Source organism: Blennius ocellaris, assembly GCF_963422515.1.
Source record: "Blennius ocellaris genome assembly, chromosome: 2".
NCBI classification, from domain to species: Eukaryota; Metazoa; Chordata; class Actinopteri; order Blenniiformes; family Blenniidae; genus Blennius; species Blennius ocellaris.
In genome coordinates this window covers 24628688-24641489 of record NC_137651.1, presented here as the reverse complement: position 1 = coordinate 24641489, position 12802 = coordinate 24628688, and the positions used below count along the sequence as shown (strand labels likewise).

Below are 12802 nucleotides of genomic sequence, written 5' to 3'. Positions count from 1 at the left end.
GAGTGGAGACGGTGCAGGGTGGGAAGGGAGCTTGGAGGAAGGGCGGGTGCATAATATTTCTTTCTTTCTTTCCCTTTATTTTTGGGTTGGTTTTTGGTGTGTATTTTTTTGTTTTGTTTTGTTTTGTTTAAGAGTAGCGGAGCTTGGTGCCGTTTACGCGCAACTTCTGCACCTCAGGACTGTGCGCCGCCTGCAGCTCAATTGCACCGTGGACTCTCTCTCATCCCGAGCATGAGAAGAGATGGCCGTGCATGTGAATTATCTCCTTCTCTTTGCACAGTTCTTACTTTATGCGAGTCCGAGCCACTGCATGGAGGTGGATTTCTGCGTGCCTGCTCGCGTGGAGCAGAGGAAGCACGAGAAGCGTGCGCACCGGCGCGCGGAGCAGGTTGTGTTCCGAGTGAGCGCGTTCAACGAGGAGTTTTACCTGCACCTCACGCCGGATGTCAGCTTCTTTTCTGCGGGCAGCGTGCAGCCTGAGAGCGACCTCAGGGACTGCTTCTACTCCGGGGACGTCAACGCGGACCGGGACTCCTTCGCCGCGCTCAGCCTGTGCAAAGGTCTGCAGGGGGGCTTCTCCTACAATGGCACGGAGTATTTCATCAGCCCGACCAGGACTGAGGGCGCAGCTCCCGGGTTTGGCAACTCTCTCCACAGGACGCACGCCATCCGCCGCCGGAGACGCGCAGGTGCCGAAAGCGGCTTCACCAACAGGTGCGCAGTTACACCTGACTCCAACTTTACCATCTCCCTGGAGAAGTACAAGTACTTGAGCGAGCTGGAGGTTGACAGCTGGGGCGAAAGTGTGCTGAAAACCCTGGGGAGGTCCAAACGATTCGCCTCCGTCCCCCGGTTCGTGGAGGTGCTGGTGGTGGCGGACGAGTCCATGGCCAAGTTCCACGGGGATGACCTGAAGCACTACGTCCTCACCCTGATGTCCGTGGCGGCGCGGCTCTACAAGCACCCCAGCATCCTCAACTCCATCAACCTGGTGGTGGTGGGTTTCATGGTGCTGAGCGAGGCAGACAAGGGGCCCAAGGTGTCCAGCAACGCAGCGCTCACTCTGCGCAACTTCTGCTCCTGGCAGAAGAAGCTGAACAAACACAACGACAAGCAGCCGGAGTACTGGGACACCGCCATCCTCTTCACCAGACAGGTAAGAGGTCAGAGATCAGAGGCTGCACACAGCTGGAGGAAGAACTGCCACACAGTTTAGTGCTAAGCTCTTCTTAGTGGCCAGAGCATATTGGGTCTGACATCTGCGTCACTCTTGAGGTTATTGAACACCCTGGTCACGCCAAACACTACTATTACTGCAGTTCTTTCTCCCATCTGTTTCAAGGAAGGTGATCTGACAATTCCACTGCAACTGACTCAAAAGCTTCTACATGAGCGTTTCAGGAGAAACTTTGACTAGCACAAGTTTGGAGAGTTTTGCTTTTAATCGAATCACCTCATAGTCAGCGTGTGGGATTGCCAATAGCCAAAGCACTGGCAGAGAGAGTGAGGCAGTGGGGGGGTAATCAGTCGAAAGTTATGGGTAAACTGGACCAGGCGATGCAGCAGCCAGATTTGTTCCATCAGACATGGAGCAGCTGTTGACTTGCTGATTTTTTTCCATTTTTTTGACTCTGACTTGAGTCTTTTTGCCTTTAAACATGATGTCATGTTGAAATGTGGCAAAATTAGATTTGCTGTAAACCCAAAATGTTTTATTTCAGAAGAATTTTGGATTTGCTTCATCTTTCGTGTGGGAACTTTAGCTGCACATTTGCAGATGCCAACACCAGATTACCAATCAGCTCAAGGCTACCCAGAACCCCACGCCTGTTTACATGGCATCCACTTACATTGTACATTTCCCACTGCTTGAGCAGCCCTCAAAGTGCTTCACATTTTTAATCTTCATTTACGCAATAACAGTTTCAAGCGAAACTGCAAAGTTTTCATTGTGTTTTGGGTGGAGACACTGAAAACGTAGCTTTTTGTAAATGGTCCCCAAGGAGGAATATTTTGGAGACAGTCAGGTGCCGTCGACTCGAGATGGAGTGATTCCAAAAAGAAATAAAGCAACAAAAAAAATGCAACACCCTCCTGTTCCTGCTTTTATTTTCTTCTCAAGATTTTTTGTATTTGTTAGGTTGGCACCAATACCACTTTTTTAAAGGACAAGTACAGGTACAGCTGCAAACCTTTAGCTACCTGCTGATTCCAAGTACTGATAAGTACTTACTAACTGCCATACACCATATGCAAACAACATGCGAAGGCTCGGCATTGATGTGAACCACCTACCTGCGGGCAACATTGCCGAAGCCGTCAAGTAACACCTGTCAGCTTGTATCACGAAGCTTTCACCTGTACAGGTATCCTGTGTAGTATTGGACCAGATCCTCATTGTGCTGTCAGTATCAGTGCATCTCCAGTATTATTTTAGTATAATAAATTCTTCAAATTATTCTTTGTCTGGAGTTGGGTGAATAACTTTGATGGCATTGGCCCTCGTGGAACATGTCAGCAGGTCAAGAGGAAGAATAAAGGAAGAAGAATCCGTGACGGTGGTTCATGTTGACTTGAACAATGTTTTGCAGGTATATTGCTACCTCTTTAAAAAAAAACACTCAGAGGAAGTCTGAGTGAGGAAGTCAATTTCGCCTGACCCTCTGCCTCTGCGTATTTTAAGAAGAGAGAACAAGCAAACCACAATCCCACATGCTTTGAATTAGTGATTTTTTTTTCATGGTCTGGCATGTTCGGAACACGGCTGGAGTCCAATCGGAATCTGCAGCCTTACAGTCAGAAACACCGTTTGTCTCTCTGGACCAACAGGACCTTTGCGGGGCCACAACCTGCGACACGCTGGGGATGGCTGACGTCGGGACCATGTGCGACCCGAAGAGGAGCTGCTCCGTCATCGAGGACGACGGCTTACCCTCAGCTTTCACCACGGCTCACGAACTTGGTAAGAACACTTGCAAAGTGCATTTAGGAAATGTGCTCGCACACAGTTGGCCGGGGAGTGAGATGCGCTCCAGCTGCTTCAAACCTGAAATTTAAAGGCCAAAGGAATCCGACAGTCAGGTCTGATGGACAGAATCTATAGGTGCCTAATGGCCCGAGGGCTCCAACTTCCTGCTACCCCTCCATCTGCACACCTCCTTATTAGTCCTGCAGCGTTTCGATCAGACAAGCTTCTTAATTGCGTTCAGCCGATGTTCTGTCCGAGAATCAGTCTGTCTGATGAGCATCAGCGGGCAGAAGGAGAGCCAGCCGGTATCTGAAAGCCGTGATGTTCAGCAGAGCAGCTGCACGCTGTAACTCCACACTGGCAGCTGCAAAGCAGCAAGTGAGAGATAACGATTGAAATATCCAAAGTATTTCCCATGATATCATAAAATAACATCTCGGATTGCCCAGCTCTCTGAGTGAATGAACTTCCTTTTACTTTTTCTGTTGATATAAAACCTCGGCAGTGTTTAGAAGACTCTCCGGGGTTGATTTACTGTGTTCCTGCATGAGGCAGGCTTGGCTGCATGTTCATGTAACAGGATTGTGCTTTAAGTAGCCGATCAAGCAAGAACAATACCATGAGTGCTATCACGTGCAAACAGGATTCAAATGAGAGCATGAGAACTGTTCCTGTGAGAACAATCTGCTGAAAACAATATTCCATGCTTGTTTGATTGATGTGGCTGGACAGACTGTATTAGTGGAAGTCACTGTTAATCACAACAATATGATTTGCAATAATTGCAAACACTTCTGTCGACATTAATGTCTTGAGATTTGTTCTTGGAAATAACGTGCTCTTTCTTTTACACTAGCTGTGACTTGTTTGTGTTTTTTTTTTAATGTTTTTTTACTTTTGACTGGACATTTTTCCAAGGTTGTTGTGCTTTGCTCTTTACAATGTGTACCCACGTATATTGCCAACGACATATTGCGATAACAAGACTTTTGTGCAGCCCTAAAATAAATAGACGGATTTGTTGTTTCTATACTGGATCAGGTGTGAAATATCTGTCTTTTGTTTTTGACTATGAAAGCTGGAAAATAAAGACTGTTTCATTGACGGTTTCCAGATTCTCCACGATGACTCGAGTGTGCCAGGGACATACTTGTAATTGGTCACTTTAACAGCATTAACCTGTGGCTGATTGGTCCTTCACCCTGTGTTGTGAGGGTGTAGCAACCAGCCTCTGTGATCCAGACTTGGATGGGGTGGATGTAGGTGTTGGATGGGCAGAGAGATGTTGTTAGACATTATGAAGGCCCTTGGGGATGCCGCTGATAACGAGTGGTGAAGAGGACGGCTAAACTAATGCAGAACTTGTGCCTGGAAGCAGACGATCGGCCCCCCGATGTCCCTGGAGACGCATCTGTTTACACTGGTCCCATATAAGTCAAGCAATTACACAATTTCCCCTTCAAAACAAGCCAGTCCGATGATTGAACACGTTAAAAACCACAGTTTGTGTTCATTTCTCCCTTTGGAAGGTTTGACTGGAGCGTATTTATGGGATGAAATGATTTCCTTGGGAACTACATGAATTCCCCTGTCAGGCCCGATTTCGTACATGGACTCTCGCCATGTTCTACGTTCCCATGCACAGCTGCATTCCTGTCTGCTATGACATCATCTTCAGTCTGCGCTCATCTAGTTTAGCCTTCTGTGTGTTGTGACATCTGGTCCAAAGCTTCTTATTACATTAACATTTTCACATGTCTCATGTCATTATGTGTCGCTATATCTTACCCCGGAGTTTTAATGTCGGGGGAGGGAACCATTGGACGTGACCCTTGTGTCTCCCCATCCTCAGGCCACGTCTTCAACATGCCCCACGACAACGTGAAGGCATGCGAGGAGGTGTTTGGGAGACTGAAGGATAATCACATGATGTCTCCCACGCTGATTCAGATCGACAGGAGCCGGCCCTGGTCTGTGTGCAGCGCTGCCATCATTACCGAGTTCCTGGACAGAGGTCACGGTTAGTAAGCACTTCAGACCTCCTCTAATTTTGTCCAGGTTTCATCATGCAGCTCTCAGCTGGAAACAATCTGAATGGTACACCAAAACCAGATCCGAGACCTTTTGCTCCATCAGTCAATGTTCTGACTAACAGTTGATAAAGTCATGCCTCTACTTTTGGTAAAAAAAAAACTACAAAAATATAGAACTGATCAATAACTAACTGATGAACCAAATTTTGTACATGGCCGCATTAACATCCTCCCTGCTGTGATGCATGGTGGTGGCATCATCATGTAGTGAGGATGCCCTTTAGCAGCAGATCCTAAAAGGTTTGTAAAGAGAGAAAAGCATCTTGTAGTATGACTTGATTCAGTCCGCAAAAGAAAAATCATTTCTTATCAGGTTACTTGAAGAAGCCAGATTAATTTGCTTTGAGATGCTTCCTTCCAATGACAACAACATGCACAGGCATGCTGCAATACGCTTTACTTGTTTGGCTGATTAGCTGCAGCCATTCTGAATCCCAGCTGCAGCCTGACCGTTGGCGGTCGTTTGTTTCTTCCTGCAGGAGACTGTCTGCTGGACCAGCCCCAGAAGCAACTGTCTCTGCCGGACCACCTGGCCGGCTCCAGCTACAGCCTGCACCGCCAGTGTGAGCTGGCCTTTGGTTCGGGCTCCAAACCCTGTCCTTACATGCAGCCTTGCTCCAAGCTGTGGTGCACCGGGAAGGCCCGCGGACAGCTGGTCTGCCAGACCCGGCACTTCCCCTGGGCGGACGGCACAACCTGCGGCAGCAGCAAGGTCTGCTACCGGGGGGCTTGTGTGGACAAGAACAGCACCATGCAGGCCAAGGTGAGGGGGCGGAGCCAGAGAGCACCGTCTTGTTGGGCCACTGCACATTCGGGGAACTCTTTACACGGCAACGATTTTCAAGTGAAAACATAAAACGTTTTCTGCGTTTTGAGTTTCCGTTTACATGAAAATTGTAGCCACTCGAAACGTACGTTGTTTGAAACACTCCGTCCTCGTGGCGACAGGGTGAAACCAACCATTTCTGGAAATCGTTTTCAGTATTTCTGCCGTTTCCGTGTAATTATCATTTTCAGAACGCAAAGCATTTCCGAATCAAAAATGCAAATATGATGCGTTTCTACTAGAATCCTTGCGTGAACAGAGCCTCACAAAGACTTTGTTCATCGCCTCAGGTGGACGGCCGCTGGGGGAAGTGGGGTGCATTTGGAGAATGTTCCAGGAGTTGTGGCGGAGGAGTCCAGCTGGCTAAAAGAGCGTGTGATAACCCGGCGCCCGAGAACGGAGGGAAATACTGCTACGGCCTTCGCATAAAGTACCGCACCTGCAACCTCAACCCTTGTCCCGAAACAGGTGAACACGGTTTTATGTGAAGATGTGGAGTTGTCAAATAAAGTGGATTGATGGAGTCCCTCTCCCAGATAACTTTCCATGTCTCGCCGCTCTGCAATATAACGGAATATTTCCTCTAACAAAGAAGGAATTAGTTTCTCTACCACATACATGCAGCAAATAAGTCGTTTTCTTTTTAATTTCAGTGATTTACAGCCAGAGTATGCATGCAAAGTATTACAATAACCATATGATTCGCAGAAAATACAACTTCTGTAATAGATTTCAATAAATACGCTTGTCAGGTTTGTGATTTCTGGTTATTTAAAAAAAAAAATTAATTTATAATCATACAATTTTTATGAACTATATATGTATGTTGTACATATGGATGTCTTGTGCGGTTCTCGTGTTTGCTGGTCTGATTTGAATCTGTTTTGTCCTCTTTAGCTAAGAGCTTCCGTGAGGAGCAGTGTGAGGCCTTCAACGGCTTGAACCTGAACACCAACAGACTCGGCTCCTCCGTAGTTTGGGTCCCGAAATATTCTGGCATTTCTCCCAAAGACAAATGCAAGCTCATCTGCCGAGCCAACGGGACCGGGTACTTCTACGTCCTCGCACCGAAGGTATGCCGAACCACTCCTCCTGCAAAGCCCCGCATCTGACTCAGTCTGCACGAGGTAGAGCGACACCAGGGAGTTGTGAAAAGTTCTCACCAAATTAAATGTTGATTTCTTTCACATTACCGGGAAACTGTAATTAGCCAGCCATCTGGAAGCTGCTACACGTGATAATTAGTGGCTGTGGTGTGAATGATACGCAGAGCGGCGATATCAGCTTTCATTATGCTGCTGTGAATGAAAAATCAAAACTCATTCTCTTAATATTCTGAACTAAATGGCTTCCTAATGTAACCTGAGCTCCGTGTTGCTGAGCAGCTCATCCATCAGGAGTCAGACTCGTCTCGGGTTGCAGGCGAAGGTTTTTTTCTTCATGGGCAGTTTGGCCCGATGTGAGAGCCGATGGCTGGTTCTATCAGCATCACGGCAATGCCAGGTCAAGTGTCGCTGGCTGCTGAGGATAGATGGAGTGGTGGGAAAGGGAAACACACAGGGACAGTGTCGCTTCACAGCTGCGTTCTGTCAGCAACTATTTATGCAATCAGCTGGGAAACAAGGCTCGGAGCAGAAATACAAGCCAGCGTCTCGTTTACACTAAAGGACACGGCACAGTCTCTCTTTCCATCTCTGGTTGTCTAGTAACACGGGTTCTTTTTTTCAGTTTTTAATTACAGGATTTAAGAAAATACTGCTTTCCACTGGATACGCATATGATTGAATGCTCCGGTGCGTGTCTGTCTGTTGTGGCAGGTTGTGGACGGGACGCCCTGCTCTCCGGACACCTCGGCTGTGTGCGTGCAGGGGAAGTGCATCAAGGCGGGCTGCGACGGCAAGCTGGACTCCAACAAGAAGTCTGACAAGTGTGGCGTGTGTGGCGGCGACAATCAGGGCTGCAAAAAGGTCTCTGGAATGTTCACCAAGCCCATGTGAGTACCTTTGGTTTCTGTCTTTCTTGCATGAAACACAATCAGGTTGAAACCGATTTTTTTTTTCCCCCTGATACAGTTCTTTTCCATAGTGTTTCAACAGGAGATGTACTTAGCGTGTTCAGTCTGACACATAACGCCATTACATAAGCACTTCATATATGGCGATGCACAGATACCACTTTTTTAAAGGACGAGTACAAGTATGAGCACCAACATTCAGCTTCTTGCCAATCTTGAGTCCTTATTAAGTCTAATTTATACTCAATATGCAAATGATGCGCAAAGGAGATGCCATGCCAACTACATCGTTTTCAAGTCGTTGTTGGGGAAATGTGAAACTTTTGTCAAACGAAAACACAAAAGCAAAATGTCGTGTCTTAGCAAAGTTTCAGCCAGGCTCTCATTCTGACTCTACCCAAAAACGTTCTGACAACGCAGAAATCTTCATGTTCTGTCTTGCCCGGGTTCAAATTAACTACCAAGACAATCACTTGTTTGACCTCACCGTCCCGCCTTCAGCCTCTGGCCAGACATCCTGGACGTCCAGGATATGTCAAGACAAGCGGGAAAGTGTGCCACATATTTTTCTCCCTACACCTTTTCCGGCACCGTTGTAGAGGATTTACATACTTTATGTACTCAAGTGTTTGATCGGTTTAGAAACCTGCTCTCGTTTCACGTTTCAACCGACGCACCAGAGTTCATGTTTTCAGTTTGCTTGTCGGCTGTGCAGCACAGCTCAGGTTTGTTCGTCCTCAGATGGATGGTTGGGTTTACGTGTGGGGTCAACGTTTGAACAGCGTCATTAATATCCGTCACCTCCACTTCTCTTTTTCAGTCATGGCTACAACTTTGTGGTGATGCTTCCTGTCGGAGCCTCCAACATTGACATCCGACAGCGTGGCTACCGGGGAATTATCAGCGACGAGAACTACTTAGCTGTGAAGAACCGCCACGGCAAATACCTCCTGAACGGAAACTACGTGGTGTCGGCGGTGGAGCGTGACCTGCTGGTGAAGGGCAGCCTGCTGCGCTACAGTGGGACCTCCACATCCGTGGAGATTCTTCAGGCCACCAGACCCCTGCAGGAGCCTTTGACCGTGGAGGTGCTCTCCGTGGGGAAGATGACTCCTCCTAGGGTGCGCTACTCCTTCTACGTCTCCAAGGAGAGCAAGGAGGAGAAAACGCTGCGCAAAGAGGAGAAGGGTCACAAAGCTCACAACAGCGTCCTGTCCGACGGCAACAAGATCGGACTGAAGAAGCAGATGATGGGGAAGAGGCCTGTGGGTCATTGGGTGACGGGAGGGTGGGAGTCGTGCTCGGTGACGTGCGGGAACGGTCTGCAGAAGAGGCTGGCGCAGTGCCAGAACCTGGACGGACGTCCTGCGGTGGACTGCGACAGCGCCGACAGGCCGGTATCCGTGAGAGCATGCGGGGATCCGTGTCCTGTGTGGGACGCCGGGACCTGGTCTCATTGTTCCAAATCCTGTGGGAGGGGCTTTAAGAGGCGGCCAGTGCGCTGCATGACTGAGAATGGCCTGAATCTGCCCAGAGACCACTGTTCTGGGAGGAGGAAGCCTCAGGAACTGGACCTTTGCAACCTGAAGCCGTGTTAGACGACACAAACAGCCCGGGTGTGTCTAAACAGATTAACAACAGGCGGAGGAACCTTCGGACCAAGTCTGTGCTGAACAAAGTGCAATGGACACTCAAAGTTGCCCAACTGTGTCTGAAGAGGATGCGACAAAGAAAGCCAGTGGAAACGGAGAGGCTCTTCCTCCATTGTCAGAAATGACAGACGCTTGTTTACCGAAGACAAAAGATGGACTGCTGCTTTTTTGTAAAGTGTCAAAGCAGCTTTGGCATGTTTTTACTTGTGGCTACTCTACCTCTACTAGGACACGAAGCCAGGGTTCTTTTCAGATATGGAATTGCTGTTTAGAGTGACAGTCATCCCCCAAACGTTGCTGTACCATCAGAAAAAGACCCACGAACACGTGAAGGAGGTATATTGTATGTGTACCGTCTGGTTCCTCGGAACTTCCCGGTCAGCTGGTTCAGCAGAGCTGTACCAGGTGAGGTTTCACAGCAAATTAAAAAAAAAAAAATGTATGCTCACACTGCTGTGGAATATCTCTCCTGTAAACCATCGGTAGCTGCTCTATTCTACTCGTTGAGGAACTCATCAAAATGTGAAACATGGTACTGTATCTGCTCCGTTTCTCTGCCACAGGAACTGGTCCCCATGGTAGCGTTAGCATCATTGCACTTGTGGTTCGCCGAGTAATTTCAGATTCAAATTTTTTTCCTGAGTAAATATCTTGAACTAAGGTCAGTCCTCCAGTCAGTCAGCCACTGCTGGTGTTTCAACCTCTACAATCTAAAAAGTATGGATGCACGATACCATTTTCTTAAAGGACTAGTAGAAGCTACTGGCCTATATGGAGTACTGACAGGAGTGTTAATTAAATGTCATTTAGTCTCACTCATACTCCGTGCAAATGATGTGTTGCAGCGGACCACCTCTTCAGAGCCTCTGCGTCGATGCTATGTTCACCTCCAACAGCCTTGAAGGCTCCAGTATCCGTCTACAGTACTCATTGGTCAGTGTGTAGTGTCTATACATGCCCTGTGCGGTACGTACTGTAGAATGTACTGTACACTCATAGAGCATGTAGCCTGACTGGTGTGTAAGCCCCAAAACTCTTTAGCATGTCGCATGTAGCATGGCTCAACACTACTGGGTCCACGGAGCAGATAAACTCATCACCATCCAAATGTCACTGCTCAATAAGTTGTTTCTGATGTACAAACTAGCTTTTACCTCCTCTTGATATTTTTGCATAAATATGAAAGAATCTCAAACTCTCGACGTTGCTTGTATCTGGGAGCTTCCAGGAGTACAAGTCGGTGCAGTATCAGACCCCATCCTGGTATCGTATCTGTGCATCCCTACGAAACGGTGCTAAAGTGTGGCTTCAAGATTTACTACATTTTGAACCAATAATAGAACCAATGTTTATTTTTTTACAGGTGTGGAGATTTTACAAAAAAAAAAAAGTCTTCCCTATACTGTTAAAGGTTTCGTCCCTGTGCAGTAAAACAATCCTTGAAAATGTTGACCTTACTTTCCCATTAATTGTCTATTCAAGGAATCTTTCCAACTTCTTCGACCAATCACCATCATATAGATATATATATCCATACTGTGCACTTGACTGCACAGAAAACTCTATTCTCAAACTGCTGTGGAATTCACATGTTAGTTTATGTAGTATTGTAAAACACAACACTTTTTAATATGATCAAATGGTACATTTTGATCTTTTGTATCAAGTGCAGCATTGAGAATTTGGGCTGAATTTAACTTTTCACTTTATGAGTGTTATATAAGCAGAAAGGCTCATTTCATGGCCCATTATTTCATTTTCAAGCCAATATTGAATCATAAAAATGGTGTGGCAGTGATATGAAGCATTCCGAGTTTATAGTTTTTCCATGGTCGCAAAGAGAAGGAATTTTCTACAAGCGATAGAAATCTGATTATGCGTTGGAAGGTCAGTGGTGGTGAAGTCACGTTTGGGTTTAACGGGTTAGAGATCACGCGTGAGCCCTGAAACCTGTCGGTTGTTAGCTTTTCTTGTCGATCACTATCACTTCCAAAGGTGGTATTGCACTCCAATAATCATCAACGTGGCATTGTTATGTTTGTGCGATCTGTCCGATCACAACTGACGAGTATCTTTGATGTTTGTTGGCCAGTAAATTTCATTTTCTGTGACAATCCAGAAACCTGTGGCGACATACCAACGGCTTTCTGACCAATGCTAATGCTAACGTACCGGCTGGATTTAAGCTGTAAATAATGTGAGGAGCTCTACAGATCATCAAAATGACACATTCAAGACTATATCCTACATATTTTATGAAGTATGTTCAGGTTAGTGTGTGTGTGTGTGTGTGTGTGTGTGTGTGTGTGTGTGTGTGTGTGTGTGTGTGTGTGTGTGTGTGTGTGTGTGTGTGTGTGTGTGTGTGCGTGCCAATTCAGCTTTAGTTGATCACACAGTGCCACAACAGTCAAAATGTACCAAGTGGGATTATTTCTCTCGGCGCTCTAACGCTATTCTTTGTGGAAAATAGGCAAGAAAAAAATAGCTTCTTTAAAAAAAATTTTAAATGTATTAAAACAGTAAAACCTGCATCAACATGAATCCACCATTAAGTTAAAATCAGTGGTATCATGTGTAGATTTACCAGTGGAAAAAAGTTTCAATGCATCTGTCGGGGTTTATGTCCTCAAATGTCCCACATATTTTCATGGTCAAGATTTGCTCAGTATTGAAGTATTTGAGGCGTGCGCTGTCCTTGATGGACGTTGTCCTTTCGTCCGTTTCACGTTCAACCATCTGAAAGGTGGAGTCTTTATTCTTTCACGTCATGTACAGATAATGGTATTTTTATCGGCTGTCTCTTGTATTGTATACTATGTATACACTCATCTACCTGTATAAAATAAAATATATAAGTGAGTATCAGTGCGTTTTGAGTCATTTCTATACGAAGACATTGGGTGTGTTGGAATGAGTTTGGTGTCCGTTCCATCAGATTCCTGCTGCTTGGCTCGGCCGTCTTCCATCGTGAGACAGTCCTGACACACGAGCCCGACGTCTACTGAGGCATGACTGCAGATGAAAACACTCTCATTCATCAACTTTGGTTTTCTGCTGAGTCAGTCTCCGTTGTCTCGGCACGACTGGAATAACACACCGGCTTGGCTGCCGCCTGTTCGTTAAACCCGGCGCTTTGCAGGCAGATGTCTCTCAGGTTTGGACGCCGACTCCGAGGATCTGAGATTCAAAGGATTCGTGGAACTGTTGGTATCTGAGTAGTACATTCTTCAATTTGGACAGTTCTAATTA

At 46.6% G+C, this 12802-nt stretch overlaps 1 protein-coding gene across 1 annotated transcript; it reads left to right on the top strand.

The window, feature by feature from the left end:
• Positions 1–12415, top strand: LOC308137935 (A disintegrin and metalloproteinase with thrombospondin motifs 15-like). Its single transcript, XM_080506840.1, has 8 exons — positions 1–1156; positions 2830–2962; positions 4821–4988; positions 5541–5824; positions 6178–6355; positions 6785–6960; positions 7705–7880; positions 8722–12415. Exons 1-8 carry the CDS (start codon positions 242–244, stop codon positions 9497–9499), a joined length of 2808 nt encoding a protein of 935 aa, XP_080362966.1. The 5' UTR covers positions 1–241; the 3' UTR covers positions 9500–12415.
• Positions 12416–12802: the final 387 nt, after the last annotated feature.

Bases quoted from the DNA above. Each gene is read 5' to 3' on its own strand.
- LOC308137935 (XM_080506840.1), top strand. From the start codon at position 242: ATGGCCGTGCATGTGAATTATCTCCTTCTCTTTGCACAGTTCTTACTT. The intron at 4,989-5,540 runs GTTAGTAAGCAC...TTCTTCCTGCAG, and splicing joins GTTCCTGGACAGAGGTCACG to GAGACTGTCTGCTGGACCAG. The intron at 7,881-8,721 runs GTGAGTACCTTT...TCTCTTTTTCAG, and splicing joins GGAATGTTCACCAAGCCCAT to TCATGGCTACAACTTTGTGG.